Raw genomic sequence first — 18,372 nt, 5'->3', positions numbered from 1 at the left:
GAGACACATTCCAGACTAAAATAATTGTACAAAGACCCTGATATGGGAACAAGCCTGGAGGGTTCAAGAGACAGCAAGGAGGCCACTGTCCCCAAAGAAGAGGGAGTGAGAGTCGGGGGAAGAATGCTGGAGATGATGCCAAAGAAGTCTCAGGGGCCAGGTCAGGTAGGGCCTAGAGGCACCTGGAAGAAGGGATGGATAAAAGGGTAAATTATTGCATTTCCTCCTTAGAGAACAACAGCTGTCCATAGATTAGGCCCCTCCTATGCGGTGGTCACCAACATGAGTGAAAAGTTTAGAAAGACCCACCCTACCCCTTCCCCCATCAAAATCCCTTCTTGATAATTCTGTAAATAGTCCTGTTCATGGGCAACTCTGTTCCACTTCTTGAGGTGCGGTTCTCACAAACGGAGAAACAGCCTTTTACAAGGTTTGCCTTGAGTTCTCAAGCCTTACTCTGTATGAATGAATTATTTATTCACAAGAGTGAGTTTATGTATTTATATATATGAATCTAATTGCCATTTCAGATCCTGTACAACTCCCACCTTGCCAATTCCTGAATTCATCTTGTTTCTCACTTTTATAAATGATGTACTTGTTGATGTTAAACTCTAAAATAGAATGTTTCCAAGAGAGGTTATGGTCCCTGTTAAAACGTGTTAATCTCAGAGCGTGAACTCCTCGTGGTATTTAAAACACATGTTCCAAACTAATTGTGTGGCGTGTGGCTGCTGGTTTTCAGGGAAACTTTTGAAAGCAGAGTATATCCTGGGCAGCCTGATCAGCAACAACGGAGCAACAGGTAAGGAGCTTTCATATCTTCACACGACCTTCTGCCTCTGTCCCCAGCAGCGTCCTAGTTTAAGAACAATTTACTGACGTAAAGGACACTGTAACTAGCCGTTCACAGAACGACCTGGGACTGGCTCTGCCACTGATGAATGAAGTCACTTTGGCCAAGCAGCTTACTTCTCTGTGTCTCCATTTTCTCTACTCCAAAACAAAAACAATCAAGGCTTCTAATATTTCCCCGCTTCACTGTAGTTTGTTATCTAATGAGCCATAGTGTTAAAGCAGGTAGCTCTCTGGGCCTCAGAAAGGGCTCAGTAGTGAACTTGAGAAGAATTTTGAATGGGAATAAGACTCTGAGTTCAGAAGAATACACATATGGCTTTATGTATTTAAATGATTTGGGAAATAAATTTGATTTGCTACATAAGAACTTCAATAAGAACTTATTTTGAAACGGATTTCTTTCAATATTTAATCACATGTAAAAGGAATCAAGTCCTAATCGTTCAGTAACAAATCATCTAAGCCTTCAGATATCTTGTCTGAATTTCTGGGCATTTAAGTCAACACCTTTCCCGATCAGTTGAACACAATTTCCAGTAGACTCTTAAGCTCAATATGCTTGGATGTAAGGTCCCAAGCTCCAAGAAACTTGTAGATGTTTCCAGTGGGGAGGTCGTTTGGAATTTAAATCTTTTTTTTTTTTTTTGAGGAAGATTAGCCCTGAGCTAACAGCTGCCAATCCTCCTCTTTTTGCTGAGGAAGACTGGCCCTGAGCTAACATCCGTGCCCATCTTCCTCTGCTTTCTATGTGGGATGCCTACCACAGCATGGCTTGCCAAGCGGTGCTGTGTCCGCACCCAGGATCCAAACCAGCGAACCCCAGGCCACCGAAGCAGAACATGCAAACTTAACCGCTGTGCCACGGGGCCAGCCCCTGGAATATAAATCATGACCACACACCCCTCATTTGTGGCCACCATCACTAACCTACAATATGCACTCTTCTCATCTTCTACACCCTACATATACATACACACACACACACACATACAGTAGGATTAAAGGCTAGGGAGAAAATAAAGAGGGTAATGTGACAGAGAATAACGGGGGGGACGTGTAATAATAAATTAGACTCTACTTTTGGTGTTTGACCACTGACAGCTTTCAGATCTCAGCATTCCCTATGCCTTTCGCCCCACATCTGGACGGGCTGATTCATCAGTAAACCCTGGCTCAGCTTGCGGGAACCTTTACTCTGGCCCCACACTCTAGTCACAATAAAAACCAGAGCCACTCACTGCTCTCTTCATTCAAGTCAAACACACCAGCTTGGTGCCTGCCCTGCTCTCCTCAGAAAGGCTCACTGTGTGAGTAGTAAATCTTTTCACACCCTCTTGGTGCCTATGTGGAGTCATCAGTTTTCATATCCAAACCAATTTGGGGTGAACGGGATGTATCCCACCCTCCACGAGGCAACCCCAAGACAGTGGGGTAAGACTGTAGGTAAATCAACCCGCAGAGGCCATTGAGGCCATAGCATTGAGGCTGAGACCTGAAGTGGGAGAAGGAGCAGGTCTCCTCAGGAGCCAGAGGGAAGGGGTCCCGGGCAGAGGTGAGGCAAGTGCAGATGCCAGGAAGCCAGAGACGGCTGCCACTATCAGGAACACAGATGAAGCGGCATGCAGAGCACGTGTATTAAGGGGAGAGCTGGAGACCAGGCAGGAGAGCTCCCGTGAAGGCTTGCAGGTTACAGCAAGGACCTTGCTCTAAATGTAGAGAAGAGACCGTCTCTCGAATCTGTATCATGTGTGCTCCTGACAGCTTCTACGAAAATAATTTTATTTTACAGACTATTTCTTAAATAATTCAAGGCCAAAAATGCTTTTCTTTTCCCCTTCTTTTATTGTAGGTACCTGGCTGTACAGAAATGAAAGTGACAAGGTCCTGGTGCAGGCGGTCTGCATACAGATCAGAGGGCAAATTCTGCAGAAGCTAGGTACCGGCATGAAACATTAGCTCCTCTCAAGGCTCCTTGGCACAGTCTGGCTACGAGACTTTACTGTGGAATGTTCTTACTGTGTCTGGTTAAAATTGTTAATCCCCACTTCCCTTAGTTTCCTATAGAATTATATACATATAATTAATACTTTAAAATCCAAACTGAAGTGTTGGAAAATTTTTAACAGAGGATGATAATTATTAATCGTGTAAATAGTGGAGATAATTATGTATATATTAATATATATTTGCATAATCTATAATAATTCTTACTGTTTCCCTGTGAAAGGGAAAACGCGTCTGTATTAAACCAACTGGAAAACAGATTGCTGATACTCCTGCAGATCGTTGTCTGTTGATTGCTGCCAGTCTAATCCCGCCCTCAACTTTCCTAACAGCTCAATGCATCTTCTTCCTGTATTAGTTTGCAAAGCTGTTTTCTAACACAAGAACACAGATACTGGCGGTTTTTCCATCTCCCCCTTTTTTTCAGGGATGTGGTATGAAGCGGCAGAGCTAACGTGGGCCTCGATCGTAGGCTATCTGACAGTTCCTCAGCCCGATAAAAAGGTTGGTTTTTGGTCTAGTGCTTTTTTTCTCCTTTCCTATGTTTGTGTGTGGATGTTTATCTCCTTATGGCACAATTCAGTTTATCATTGAAGAGTTTTGTTGTCCTGTGTTTATTGAGTCTATGTGGGCGTAGGACGAGGAGCATTTGGTAACTTCCTCCTGTGTCTCGCTCTGTCCTCGCTCACTGCTGGACTCCTGGCATACATGTAGTGTCTCTAAATTCATTTGTAACTATCTATATATTGCAACTATTTATATATTTACTTCTACTATCCATTTGTCCATCTATTTCGTCGTATATTTAGCCTTTATCCGACTCCATAGTGAAGTCGAGATGGCCAAGTAGCTCATATGTAAAGTCATTTTCCATGAGTTGAGTGAGCAGAGACATCAATTAATTGTTCACGTAGCATCTTTATTCAAGAAACTGAGAGGCAGTATTCGCTTTCCTACCTGGTATTTTCGTTCTCTGTATCTCTGTGGGTATCTTCTCCTCGTGACCTGAAGCATCGGGTTGTCACCTTTCCCTGAGCTGTGTTAGCAGCACTCTTGCCTACTGTCCTTTTATGACTTGGACAGAATGGATGTGAGGACTCTTGCTGGGCCAGTTCTTCAGCCCTGGCAGTGTGGTAGGTTAGTTTTGGTGATCCAGCAAGGCCCAACTAAGAAATGGCTGCGTTTACTTGAGGTCCATGTCCTCAGGATGTGATGATCTTTCATGCCCCGTGGTATCTAGTTTAAAAGCATTTCTAGTGTCATAATTATAATAATAAGCAATGGCTCATATGGAGAGCTAATTATTGCCTTTACGCCTTGAGATGGAGTCCTGATTTGTTTCGTCTGTCTTTTCCTTACAGGGTATCTCCACATCACTAGGCATCCTGGCAGACATCTTTGTTTCCATGAGCAAGAAAGATTATGAAAAGTTTAAAAACAATCCACAAATTAACTTGGTAATTATCACTTGTCAAAACTAGGGGGCCGAGGGACATCACCTACAAAGCTGCCACCATTCTCTCAGAGGTTGGTTAGCCAATCCCACTGTCTTTCCGGGGTCGGGAAGTGGTGTCTCCCCTCTTTGGATAATGGGAGCAATCCCAGGGACAGTTCCTATGCTGTCCTATTTGGCTTTATTATCACAGCAGCAGACATACAGAGGGTACTGAAAAGTGACTGGTGAGTGAATGAAAGAATATCATCAAAGTGATAAATGCTTTGAATCCCACTTATTTCCTTTCAAATTATCCTGAAATTCAGTTTCCACATGTGAGCCATCTCAATGATAAGGCAAAGGGGTAATAATTTTAAAACTTTAATTCCCATCTGTTCAAATCAGAGCATCAGTCACCTGTCCAGGCTCTTATCCTTAATAAAAAGGATTACTAACATTTATACATGGCTTTACAATTCAGAAAGGTTGCGTGTATATGTGTACGAGCCACATAAAATCCTACCAGCTAAGTGGAGCTAAATGCATTGTTCCTATTTTAGAAGAAAATAAACTGAGGTCCAGACAATTAAGTGACCTCTGCAGTTTGCACGACCGGTAAGAGAGAGACCTGAGAGCAGAACTCGGGTCTCTGACCAGCCCACAGCATTGGCACAGACATTGAACTGCTTTCTGCACTGCACTGAAATTGCGATTTTAATGTTATCATCAATATTGCCATTTTTATTAAATACCAAACTGACATTTGTAACTGTAGGCAATACTAATTAGTGTAGCACAAGAACACGAACAACGTGCTGCTAGTAATCTGAATTTTAGCAAGATGGTGCTTTTGCTCAGACCAAAACACAGGGAAAGGGTCACATCCTTCGTTCAGTGACGTTGTCCCTGCTGATCATTAAAAGTGCAAACTGTCTTCCCACCCTGGACCTCCCTGACCGCTTCCCCACTTTATTTTCCTCTGGAGCACTTATCGCCATCTCAATTACTATGCATTTTACTTATTCTGTGTATTGGCCAATCTCTTCCCCTCAGTAGACAGTAAGCTCATTGCAGGCCCACTGTGTGCTTTCTCCTTCATGTCTAGAACAGTGCCTGGCACGTGGCAGTACTCAATACATATTTCTAGCATGAATGAATGAGTCTTAATTGCTGTGAAATTGTAAATCAAAGGGCTCTTTGCCAAGAACAATGCAGAAATCATCAATCTGCTTGCAAAATATGCAGAGTTCCTGTGAACAAAGAGCTGCCACAATCCTCCGAAGAAACGTGTCTGAATTCTTTTGCACTGGCGGGCATTGTGAACTTGTGCACATATTGGGCCTCTGTGGGGTGGGGGTGGGGCTGGATAGTGTGTGGGTGCTGAGGGAGAGGATGGCCAACGCCCTGGGGTCCTTGGACTGACTTACTCTGTCTTGGCACTGTTTTGAAATGGTTATAATGAGGGGCCGGGTATCCCTCAGAGTCCTGACAGAACAGCAAAGGCATCTCCTAGCCTGTCTTTTGCTAATGGATAAATAATTGTCCACACTACACTTGGCTTCTGTTTCCTCGCAGGGCCTGCTGAAGGAGTTTGCCCACCACTTGCTGTCAGCCGCGGAAGCCTGCAAGCTGGCAGCCGCCTTTAGTCCCTACACGCCCCTCTTCGTGCTCACCGCTGTGGTAAACAGAGGGCTGCCCTCGCTGGACCTCTCCCCCTTGACACAACACCGGGGGGGAAAGGTCTAACCCTAAAGCAGGCTTTGAGCACATCAATGGATAACCGTGATCAGGCCACGTGGAGGGAAAGGTCTTAGCAGTCAGGGTGACACATCCTGGTGAAAGCTAAGTTAACTCAGCCTGATGTTATCGGCTCTAGAACAATGGCTCCCCAGCACATCAGAATCACCCAAGGAGCCTTTTCAAAGTACATAATCCTGGGCTCTAGCCTACATCCACTAAATGCAAATATCTGCGATTGGTGCCCAGAAATCTTTGATTTTAAGATACTGCCCAGGTGATTCAAATGCACAGAGGTGTTTGGAAGCCACTACTCTATTGTTTTGGCTATTGAATGATGTGTTTATATGTAGCAACCTTATTTGCATAGAGACACTTGTTATGTCCGTGTCCCCTGTGTAGACTCTGTTTGCTAAAACCACCACCAGCAACAAATCCATCGTCTATGATCAAAAAGTATAAGGGCCACAGTAGACTTGTGGTTAAAGCTGATTTCTTCCCCTTCATGCCAGCCAGTCACAAACATCCCGTCTCCTGATTCACCAAAAAGACCTCAGGTCATTAACTCAGTTTTTGATCGTGCATGTTTCTTAGAATATCTGTGGCACATATTTGTTGTATTATATTTCTAATGACTGTCCTCCAGGAATGGAAAGGTTTTCCCCATTCACCTCCAGTTTCCAATTCAATGTCTGATTTTGTGTTTGGTATTTTCCTCAGAATATTCGTGGCACGTGCTTGTTGTCATACAGTAGTTCTAATGACTGTCCTCCAGAAATGAAAAATTTCTATCTGTGTGAAGCCAAAGAGGCCTTTGAAATTGGCCTCCTCACCAAGAGATGTGATGAGCCGGTTGCTGTAAAGCAGGAGCTTCACAGTTTTCTCAGAGCTGCTTTTGGTCTCACCACGGTGCACCGAAGACTCTATGGGGAGGCGGAGGTGGTGCAGGCAGCGAGCCAGCTCTGTCGTGAAGCCATGGGAAAGCTGTACACTTTCGGCACCTCCTCCAGAAGTCCGGAGCGAGAAGCCCTCTCTCAGGACATCATGTCTATTATCACCCAGGTGAAGGATCGTTTGCAAGTTCAAAGCTTCTCAAAGTTAGATGACAAGTCTTATGTTCCAGAGGGCTTCAAGTGTGGGCTGGATAAACCCCTCTTGCATGGGCAGGTGGATTTCCAAAAAATCCTTCAAACCTATTCCCAGCACCATACTTCAGTGTGTGAAGTATTTGAAAGCACTTGTGGAAACAACAAAAATAAACAGAAATATACAGAAACAGGAGTCTGTATCACTGCTCTAAAAACAGAAACAAAAAACATAGATACGGTGAGTACCACTGAGGACAAACCACGTTTTCAAAAAGGCTTGGGAATATCTTCCTCCCAAATGGCTAAGAATGGTCAAGAGAGGCTTGGGAGAGTAGGAAGGAGAAACTGGACACATTCTGCGGCTTTTCGAGTCTCCTTGGACCAAGATGCTGAGGCTGAGGCTGAGGCACCAGACCACAGCGATGCTGGGGGAGCTGTTTTGAACAAGTCTCTGAGTGACAGCCAGAGCTCCAGTTCCTGGAGCAAGTTATCAAAGTTTAGTTCATCTGCGAGCTGGGAGGAAGTGAATGATCATGCTGCTGATAGGTCAGCCAGAAAAGAGCCTAGCAAAGAACATCTTGTGGACACTCAGTGTTCCACTGCCCTGTCTGAAGAGTTGGAGGTGAATGGGGAAAGCAGAGATGTGCATTCACTGTCTTCACAGCTTCAGAGTGTCTCTCTCCATGTGACATCCAAGGATGACAATTTAGAGTCTTCCCAAAATCAACCACACAAACACATGCCCTTGACAGCCTTCCCTCCTCACAGCACAACAGGCACTTTCTTGGCCTCTGGTGCAGGGCGTTTAGAAGGAGCTCCAGAAGGTATGCAGGAAGTCAGAAATATGGGATCCAGAAATACTTCTGCTCATTCCAGACCCTCGTTTAGTTCTGCTTCTTCATTTTCTTCTGATTCTGGTTGGCCCAAGAACATGGCCACATATCCTTCAATCCAAGAAGAAGAAACCTTTGAAATAATTGATCAGTTTCCAGAAATCAGCTGTAATGCCAAAGACAGGCATGGGGAAGAGAAGGGAGGAGAAATCAAAAGAGGTACAAGCCCTACATTTAAAGACAGCCCCTCCTGGGTTGACCCAGAAGGAGAAACAGCAGAGAGAGAAAAGGATATGCCCTTAGACTCTCACATGATCATGGATGATCCTCTGGGCAAAAGTCCCCTGATGGCAGGTTTCACTCCTCACTGGCCTGTTCAAAATCTGGACTCAGGAGAAAGTGGTGGCTCAGTCAGAGAGCTGGGCATCGACCCTGATGCCTCCACGGTGGATGAGAAGGGCCAACTGCTCGACAGCACAGATGTTCGCCCCACGAGTGGACGTGGCTCTCACAGACTAGGTGCTCTGAGGCAGCCGCATGGTCAGGGAGCCGAGACCCCCAATTGCTCTGTAAGCAACAACATTCCCTTCCCTGTGCTCGGCGAAGACTGCACTACCACCGAGGAAGGAAAGGAACCTGGACACGTGCTCAACTGCAGCCAGAACTCCAACTCGTCCTCAGTGTGGTGGTTGAAATCACCTGTATTTTCCAGCGGTTCTTCTGAGGGGGAAAATCCATGGTTCTTTCTGAATTCCAGTGGAAGTTCTTTTGTTTCATTGCCAGGAATGATGAGGCAAGAGATCCCTGAGGCTCGCACCCTGCAGCCTGAAGACTTTGAAAAACTCTTGGCAGGGGTGAGGCATGACTGGCTGCTCCAGAGACTGGAGAATACGGGAGTGTTTAAGCCCAGTCAACTCCACCAAGCACACAGTAAGTGCCACCTTCTCAGTAGCTACAGCCTCAGGAAGCATCTCTGTGTGTTTGAGGCCCTTTGAAGAGCTTGTTATGTAGATCATTTAAAGCTCATTGGTGACCTAGGCCCCTGTTACGCCTTGTGAGTGTAAGGCAGGAAGAACTATCCCTGCACCCTCTAGGTCCTTCTGGCTGATCTAAGAATTAAATTGACACGAGACAGAATAACAGGAGAAAATCAAAGTTTAATAACACGTATACATGGGAGCACCCCAGGGAATCTGCATAACTTGCCAAAATGGTGAAAGCCACTACCTTAAATGCCATCTTTGACTAAAGACAAAGGAGGATGTTGGGGATAGTGGTTTGGGACTCCAAAGGGGAGGAAGTCAATTTACGGGGAGACGGAAAAGCAAATGTTTGACAAGCACATGTTTTCTGGGTCATCTATAGACAATGAGATTCAAGAAAGAACTTTGATAAAAATGGGCTTGCTAGAGCCTCATCCTGGTGATTCCAATTTAATGGGTCTGGATATGGGTCCACGCATCGGTGTTTTTTAAGAGCTCTCTGCTGAGTTCGTATAAAGCCAGTCTTGAGAACTTCTGCTTCAAAGTATTCCAGTGTTTTGCCTGCCACCTTGAAGTCAGACTGAAATACAGATCAGGCTGTTATCAAAAGAAGCAAAATTTTCTACCAATAGGGTTTCCCTATTTACTGTGAGATTCTGCAGGTTCAGAATCACAGTTCTTAGCATTAGGTAACTGCTTTACCGCTACATCTGTGTGCCAACTTATGGGTGAAAAACCACTTTGGAGGAAGTGAGGCCCAAAGTCAAAGAAACAGAACAAATTATACATTTCCTCCTATCTTCTTCCCCCAACTCATTGCCCTTCCTGTGTGTGCACGCAGCTCACCTTCCGCTTCCATCCCTAGCTTCTCTGAGTGAGTTGCCCAGCCCTGGTTACATCTCCCCCAGCCCCAGTCACCTCCATCCCCCATCCCCTGCCCCTTTATCTTACTCTAAGATCTTCGTCTCCCAATTCTCCCGTTCGTGCATCCATTATCACATCCTAGACACAGGCCGTCCTTGTTCTGTTCGTTTTAAGTTGGATCCCACCATGTTGCATTTCCTCCTCAAGGTTCACGTTGGTCTTTCCACTCAAAGGGATGCTTTCCTGCTAGCACTGTCTTCCTTTCTCTGAGGTGGAGACCAGTCTTACTTTTTCCTCTGATCTTTTCCCTTTTCAGTTGAGTTTGCATCTTTGTACAGTAGCTGTATTTTCTCAAGTAATTCCTGGACTTCCCCAACTTAAGCAAAACAAGTAAGAGAAAATTAGGGTGCACTTTAATATGTACTCAGGATCCCTGGAGTCATCAGGAACCTCTGAGGGAGAATTATGTAATTTATTTCCATCTGTGTGATCTGGCACAGGGAGTACCCTCCATCATCTGGGGCCCCGACAATTAGAAGAGCTGCAAGCATACATAAGTTCTTCCAAGATGGTCTTTCGAGTTTGCTGTTTGAAAAGCTCTTAATTTCCACTACTTTCATGCAGAAACTCTGGCCTTATCTTAAGCCCTTGCCATCACGAACAAGAGATTTTGTGAATCTTCATTGTGTTTGCAAAGCTTTGCTTGGTGATTGGACTTTACTAACCTCTTACTAGTAGTCATAGAAGAGGCTGAACTTTGAGAAAATGGATAAAGAAGTTGATGATTTCAGATGAGCTGGGTTAGGTTCTATGTCACTTCAACTTTGTTCATGAATTGTAACATCCTTTTGAAAATAAGATCCATTTTCATCTTATCTTTTTTCCAGATGCTCTTTTGTTAAAATATTCGAAGAATTCTGAATTGTGGACAGCCCAGGAAACTGCTGTGTACCTGGGGGACTACCTGAATGTGAAGAAGAAAGGCAGACAGAGAAATGCTTTCTGGGTTCATTATCTCCATCAAGAAGAGACTCTGGGGAGGTATTGCTCTAAAACACCCACATCTTTCATGTCAAATGGGCTGATTTTGCCATTCTATTGATTAATCATTTGTGATATTTTGAAAGGGGTGAAGAAGTTGGCCAAAATTTGTGTTTTCAGATTTCTACTCCTTCCTTCTCCTCATTAGCTAATTAATAACAGTTACCACATATTGACCAACACTGTGTCAGCCATTTTGCATAGATACACGTGATCTCAAACCCATTAGGGAAACATTCTCATCCCAATTGTAAAGACAAGAAAAATGGAGTTGCTGGCGCTATGGCAGGCAAGAGAGGCTTAAACACTCTCCGTAAAAATGCTGGCAAAAAGTCTAGCTAAACTATGAAAGCCACTCTTAAGTAAATGAGTGAGCCTGCAAAAAAGGCAAGGAAGTCATCTGAGGCCAGAGATGAAGCCTGGGCAGGGACATCGGTGACCACTGAGCTCCTGAGACACCTCCACTGGAGTCCTGGGCAGGGGCGGACGAGGGAGCAGCCAGAGACAACAGTCACACAGGGAAGGGAACGAGTTCAGAGAAGACCCATAGAAAGCAGGGATTCAGGAGTGGCTATATCCTCAGGGGAAAGGCTATCTTAAAAGATCCCACCCCACTGAAGCAAAGACCCACTAAACTTCTTGTTTGGCCTTAGTTCTCAATGACAACTTTAAGCAAAAACTCACCTGAAAAATTAGTGACCACAGGTGGTCCTCATTGGGTTTGAGGCTGAATTTTACACTATCTGTGCATTTAAAAAAATCTGTAAGTCAAGAATTTTAATTTAAAGTAGACCCTGTTCTTTACCCAAATGCAAGTAATGTAAGAAATAAATAGGAAGAGAGGAGAAAAAAAAGAGACAGAGAGAGAAATTGGGTGAATCTTAAACAGTAGAACTACATTTCTTGAAAAAGTTGTTGATGATAATAACAGTAGTAAACATGTAAATGGACTTATCATGTGCCAGGCCCTGTTTTAAGTGAGTTATATAATAATTTAATTAATCCTCACAAAACACTGTGAGGTAGATATTATTATTATCCCCATTTTACAGATGAGGGAACTGAGGCACAGAGACGTTAAGAAACTTGCCCCAAGTCACACATTGACGTGGTGGAGCTAGGTGTTGTGGGTGGAAAGAGTTTCTTAACATCTCTGTGCCCCTCCCCAAATTCATGTGTTGAAGTCCTAACCCCCGTACCTCAGACCATGATCTTATTTAGAAATAGAGTCATTGCAGATGTAATTAGTTAAGATGAGGTCATATTGGAGTGGGGTGGGCCCCTAATCTGCTATGAGTGGTATCTTCATAAAAAGAGGAAATTTGGAGATAGACATGCAGACAGGGAGAAAATTGTAGTTATGCTGCCACAAGGCAGGAAGTATAAGAAGCTAGGAGAGAGGTTGGGAAAACATCCTTCCCTGGCACTTTCAGAGGAAGCATGGCTCTGCTGACACCTTAATCTTGGACTTCTAGGCTCCAGAACTGAGAGAGAATCATTTTCTGTTAATTAAGCCCCCCCGTCTGTGGCACTTTGTCACGGCAGCCCTAAGAAACTAATACACCAGGATACATCATGGAGGGTCTGAGAGGGGAAATATAAGAGAGAATAAGAGTCGTGGAATATGGAGTGAGAGGGTCCAACACATCTGATCAGAAAAAGGTAGCAAAGCGAAGAGTAAGGAATTACTATTTGAATAGATAATTTCTGATAATTTTCCAGAATTGCCTAAATACATTAATCTTCAAATGTAGGAATCACAGTGAATCCCAAGTAGGATAGAAAGGGAAAGAGAGAAGAAACTAGAAGGAAGGAAGGAAGGCCATCATAAATTAATTTCTAGGTACATAGTAGCCAAACTTCAGAACCAAGGACAGAGAAGCAATCTTCAAAGCAAAGAAAAAAGAATTTGCTGCTAGCAAATCTTTACCAAAGAAAAATGATCCCAGCAAAATGGTGCAAGATGCCAGAAGGAACGACATCTGTTTGTGGATTGATGATCCTCTGGCAGAATGTCCAGGAGACGCTGAACCAGCACCCACAGAGTTTGCTCAAAGTTCTGAACTGGTTCAAAGCCTCTGCAGACCCAGCTGTCTCCACAGCAATTTCTGATCCCAGGAGTGTGAATGGCCAAAACTGCAGCCAACTTGGATTCCTTTATCTTGTCGGACTCAGAAATTTCTGCAGAGTTTTCTCTGGTTGAGGTCTATGACTGTGACAATTCCCTTTGATTTTTGGAGGTCACTCTGGACCCAAGTGAATTACTCATAAATTCACACCAACTTATAGCAACTGTAAACTGCAGTGTAGTAATTGCTGTTTTGCTCCCTTAAACACTTAGTTGTTTACTGCCTTGTATCTTTGTCCCCAACTATGCATAAGCCCATGAAATATACAAATCATGTTTCACACTTTCTTCAAAACACTCAGCACTAGCTGAGTGTCATGCACATAATAGATGAAGATGGAAAACAAGTATTTGGAGAGATGAAGTGATCATAAAAGGAAGGGAACGAAGGCGGCTTCTGATGGATTAACTGACCTATGTAAGGTCACGCAGTAGGTAGTGAAAGATCTGGCCCCAGAGTCCTTGAAATTTCCAGTCCCCACACTGGCTCCCTTGGCGTACCAAAGAAGTCTGGTGAACTGCTACATTAACTGGACACTTTCTCTTTATGATCGATGTTGTCCCAGGTCAGTGTGTTAGTCAGAATTCTCCAGAGAAACAGAACCAATAGGATATATAAACACATATAGACAGGGATTTATTATAAGGAATTAACTCACACAATTATAGAGGCTGATAAGTCTCAAGATCTGCAGTTGGCAAGCTGGAGACCCAGGAGAGCTGACGATATAGCTCTAGTCCCAAGGGGTCAGCAGGTTCAAGACCCAGGGAAGAGCAGATATTTTAGTTCAAGTCCAAAGGCAGGAAAAGACAAATGTCCCAGCTCAAAGGCAGTCAGGAAGAGGAATTCTACCTTACTTGGGAGAAGGTCAGCCTTTTGTTGTATCTTGTCCTTCAACTGATTGGATGAGGCCCATTCACGTTAGGGAGGGCAAGCTGCTTTACTCAGTCTATTAATTTAAATGTTAAATTCGTCCAAAGACACCCTCACAGAAACACCCAGAATAATGTTTGACCAAATATCTGGGCACTCTGTTGCCAAATCAATAGGACACATAAAATTAACCACCAGTCAGCTAGATGAATTGTGTTCCATTGTTCCAATGGCTCTTACAAAATTATGTGAGTCATGAGAGGTCAAGATAATTAATAGTAACTGTGTAAGGCAGAAAAAGAGTAACATCTTCCAAGCGTTTTTTCACACCTCTTTTGATCCCCTCTCTCTTACTCTATCGTAAGATCACTTTTCATTTCTCTGTGTGGTTTTCTCCATTCATAGGTATGTTGGGAAAGAATATAAGGACCCGAAGGAGCTCTGGCACCACTTCATCGATGTGGAGAGGCAGATGACTGCACAGCACTATGTGACAGAATTTAACAAGAGACTCTATGAGCAAAACATTCCAACACAGATATTCTACCTCCCATCCACAATATTACTGGTGAGATTAAAGAAAGCAAGGGTTTAGTTAAACAGGCCTATAAATATGTATTAGGTTAGATTTCTATTGCCAACCTACCATCCATCCACCTCCACCATCATTCTGCTAAAATCCAATAAACTCAGTTACCAGCCTGCCTTCTTCTGCTTTATCTGCTCCATCTACTTAGACAGACAGGTAAGAAATGTGACCTCTGTACCCCGAATACATCATTTAGATCATTTAGATCATTTAGATCAGATTAAATATCTGTCGATCCTGGTTTCTGGTCCTACATGGTCAAGTTAGCATTTTTAGTATACTTTTCCTTTGTATTGTCTCTGCACTTTCAGAGAGAGAGAAAGAACCCTAAGATCATATCTAATACAGATTATCCTCTCAACATGATGCATAAATGCCTTGTTTAATATCTGTTGGTCCCCACTCCTCACAACCAAGGGGTTACCAAGCCATAGCTTAAACACCTTCAGTAAGAAAAAATTACTATTACCTTTTTACCTTCAAATAATTCTAATTGTTGGAGCTCTTAGATTTGACCCAAATCTGTCTTCCTCTAATTTCTACATTATTGGATGTGTGGATTACAGTTCTGCCTCTGGCACCTCTGAGACCAGTCTCTCTTCACTAAGATGTCTCCTTAAATATGTAAAGGCAGCCATCCCCGCTGGCTTTTCTCTTCTTTGGATTAAGGCTACCCCGCTTCCCCAAAGGTGTTTGATCCTTAGCTCATTCACACCTAAAGGATTTTTTTACTTTGGCCAAAGACGTTCTTAGACCCATATTTTATTACTTATAATAACAATACCTTGCATCCATTTTGCACCTTTTCTTTATGTCAAGCAGCAGTCTGGGCGTTTAACAAGCATTAACTCTGACCTTTGTAACAACTCCGCAAGTCCAGCACAGGGCACAGAAATGCTTGAGCTGACGTTCCAACCCCGAGTCCCCGTGCATGGTCCAGCTGCATGCCCCGGCCAGCTAGCCCCTGGGGTAGGGCACTTCATGGCCTCATTTTTATGTGCACATTTTAATAAAAGAAGGAGAGTACTTTTAGGTTCTATTATGTGCCACATACCATGTTCAGCACTTTACATGCATTTTCTCATGTAATCCTTTCAACAATTCTTTAAGATAGCTATTATTATACCCACTTTACAAATAAGGAAACCAAAATCCAGAGAAGTAATAAAGCTCCTAAGTGGCAAAGCCTGGGTTCCGAGCGAGGTCTACCTGACCCCATGGCCTATGGCCTTCACCATTATGGTATACTGCCTCCTGTTTTTATTTTTCAGATTTTAGAGGACAAGACAATAAAGGGATGTGTCAGTGTGGAACCTTATATGCTGGGAGAATTCGTAAAATTATCCAATAACACGAAAGTGGTGAAAACAGAATACAAAGCCACAGAATATGGCCTGGCTTACGGCCATTTTTCATATGAGTTTTCCAACCATCGAGACGTTGTAGTCGATTTACAAGGTATGTGAAACTGGAAATTACATTTTACTTTTAGTGTTATTTATATGTAAATGTGAGGGCTTCAAACTAGCTCCACCAATCTTTCCTTACTGGATTGTTCAGTGCACAGGCCAATATTTGGAATTAAATTTATCAATTTTACTGTATGTGGCAAAAGATCTCTGAAAAAATGTCTAAAGCTTCCACAGTGTCTAAGGTGTCAAGTAATCACTGAGAAGATAGGGATTCTGTTGGGCGTGATTCTAGAGCGAATCCATAACACCTTTTTTATTTCCCTCACGTGGATTTGAGTGATGTCGGTTACCTATGATCACATTTTAATGTCTCCGAATCTTTTCACACGTCCTTTTCTCCAGCCTTTTACCCTTATTACAAGTGTGATCTTGGGTTTCATAATTGGGATCACTATGGAACAGGAAGCTGTATGTGCTTGAATCTGACTTAAGATCCGCATTAATATTTTCATTTTGTTTCAGTTCATCTAGTATTTTCTTTATCAGAATTAGCCAGTATTCTAGACTTCGTTTAAATGATCAGCGAGATTTATTACAATTATTTCTAGAAATGATTCTATGACCATCCTCCAAGGCCTTTCCATTCCCCTTCCACGCATTTATCATCAACCTCTCTCATATTACATGTTTCACTTACTGATATTGTTTAATTCATCTGTCCCCTCCACAAGAATGTTAGCTCAATGAGTACAGAGATTTTTGACTCACTTGTTCACTGCTATATCCTCAGCACCCAAAACAGTGTTTTTGTACAGTGCGTGTGCTCAGTAAATATTTGTGAAATGAACAGATGAATACACAGATTAATGAATAAGGCACTAAAGAAACTTCTGAATCCTGAAAGAAATATTCAATATTGTGATTTTAGTAATTATACTAAGTCCATTTTATTGCTCTCTAATTCCTTGAAAAATGGTGGTCAGGGTATGTCATATTTGACAAACAATTACCCAATATTCAATTCTCCTTCTTAAACCAATAATTGGAATATGCAAGACCAAATACCTTAACAAAAATTTGTCAAACATAAACCACAGGATGGCCAAGTTTTTAAAGTGTCTGTTTAAGTATATATATATATATATAATGTTTGTTTTGCTGAAACACTTTACTGACATTTCTAGAGGATTTAATTCTCAGACACCTTTATCTCTCTTTTAGGTTGGGTGACTGGCAATGGAAAAGGGCTCATCTACCTCACAGATCCCCAGATTCACTCTGTTGGTCAGAAAGACATCACTACCAATTTTGGAAAGAGAGGAATTTTTTACTTCTTTAATAACCAGCATGTGGAATGTAATGAAATATGTCATCGTCTTTCTTTGACAAGACCTTCAACTGAGAAACTAAATAAGTCATAGACCTTCTGGAGTGGCCATGCCATAGCTTAGGTGCTGCTCACTGAACACAGGTTCTCCTCTCCTTCTGGGCACACAGATTGTGTCACCTTTTCCCTTTGGGCTTAGGTGGAGCAATGCGACTGCTTCTGTCCACTGGTTTGTGAGAGGAATCAAGAGTCATTTCAGGCCCATATTTAATTGCCAGTGCAAGACCCTGCAGAGTCTCTTTCCTCTACCACCACCAGCAAGACCACATCAGGAGGCAGCTGCCTATCATCGTAAGTCCAGCAGTGAGGACAACATGGAAAAGAGCCCCATGACCCACGATGGACACAAAGACAGATGAGAAATAAACTTTTGTGGTTTGTGGCATCAAGATTTCGGAGCTTTTTTCACTGTCTATCAAGACACATACTACTAGTGTTTTTCTTAATTATTTAGGAGTTCTTTACATATATTAAAGAATTCACACCTTGATGATATGAGCTCCAGGTTTTTTTCTTTAGTATTTTGACATTTGACTTTGTATGAAACTTTTTTCCATGCAGGGTTTGTTTTATATAGCTAAACTCATCAATCTTTTGTTTTATGGCCTCTAGGTTACACGTCATATGTAGATCTCCCCTAATCTATCTTCCTTCCTTCCATCCTCCCTTCCTCCCTTCCTTCATTGCTTCCTTCCTTCCTTCCTGCCTCCCTTCGAGGAAGATTAGCCCTGAGCTATCTGTGCCAGTCTTCTTCTACCCTGTATGTGGGACGCCTCCACAGCATGGCTGACGCAAAACCTTAACCACTCAGCCACGGATCCGGCCCCAGGGTTTCTTCACTTTTAATCCTTCCATATTCTCTTCTAGTGCATTGACATTTGTGAAACGTATGAGGCAACAGTGGTGCATTCTAATGGTCACGACAGTCTGCCACTTGCACCACACAGGTCAGCTTCTTCCGACAGGTTTGGGGAGCAGCTGCTCCATGGTCTTCTGAAAGGAACTTACCAAAGGGAGATGGTGAGATACTCCCTTGCTGCAGTTAGTCTTTGGGGCTGCACTGGTACTCACTCTCCCTCCTCCACGATTCGTGCTAAATTTCTCTCCCCCTTAGCCATTACCTCCGCAAGTCTTGGTGG

The 18,372-nt window shown here is 43.1% G+C and overlaps 1 protein-coding gene across 5 annotated transcripts in view; it reads left to right on the top strand.

The window, feature by feature from the left end:
• Positions 1-17,731, top strand: part of ALPK1 (alpha kinase 1) — a 106,286-nt gene extending 88,555 nt beyond the window's left edge. For 4 of the 5 annotated variants that reach the window (XM_023636734.2, XM_070259809.1, XM_070259810.1 and 1 more), the window contains 10 exons: positions 746-805; positions 2,708-2,794; positions 3,290-3,366; positions 4,224-4,319; positions 5,873-5,977; positions 6,755-8,885; positions 10,690-10,843; positions 14,251-14,413; positions 15,706-15,892; positions 17,068-17,731. In XM_023636734.2, the coding sequence (XP_023492502.1) occupies positions 746-805; positions 2,708-2,794; positions 3,290-3,366; positions 4,224-4,319; positions 5,873-5,977; positions 6,755-8,885; positions 10,690-10,843; positions 14,251-14,413; positions 15,706-15,892; positions 17,068-17,267 (3,260 nt within the window). In that variant the 3' untranslated portion in view covers positions 17,268-17,731. Of the gene's footprint in view, positions 1-745; positions 806-2,707; positions 2,795-3,289; positions 3,367-4,223; positions 4,320-5,872; positions 5,978-6,754; positions 8,886-10,689; positions 10,844-14,250; positions 14,591-15,705; positions 15,893-17,067 lie in introns of all 5 variants that reach the window. The other variant, XR_011436303.1, reaches the window with a different exon arrangement.
• The last annotated feature ends 641 nt before the right edge of the window (positions 17,732-18,372 follow it).

The sequence above is a fragment of the Equus caballus genome, chromosome 2 (genome assembly GCF_041296265.1).
Source record: "Equus caballus isolate H_3958 breed thoroughbred chromosome 2, TB-T2T, whole genome shotgun sequence".
NCBI classification, from domain to species: Eukaryota; Metazoa; Chordata; class Mammalia; order Perissodactyla; family Equidae; genus Equus; species Equus caballus.
Note: the sequence above shows the minus strand (reverse complement) of the source record. Positions and strands in the feature narration are given on the sequence as shown.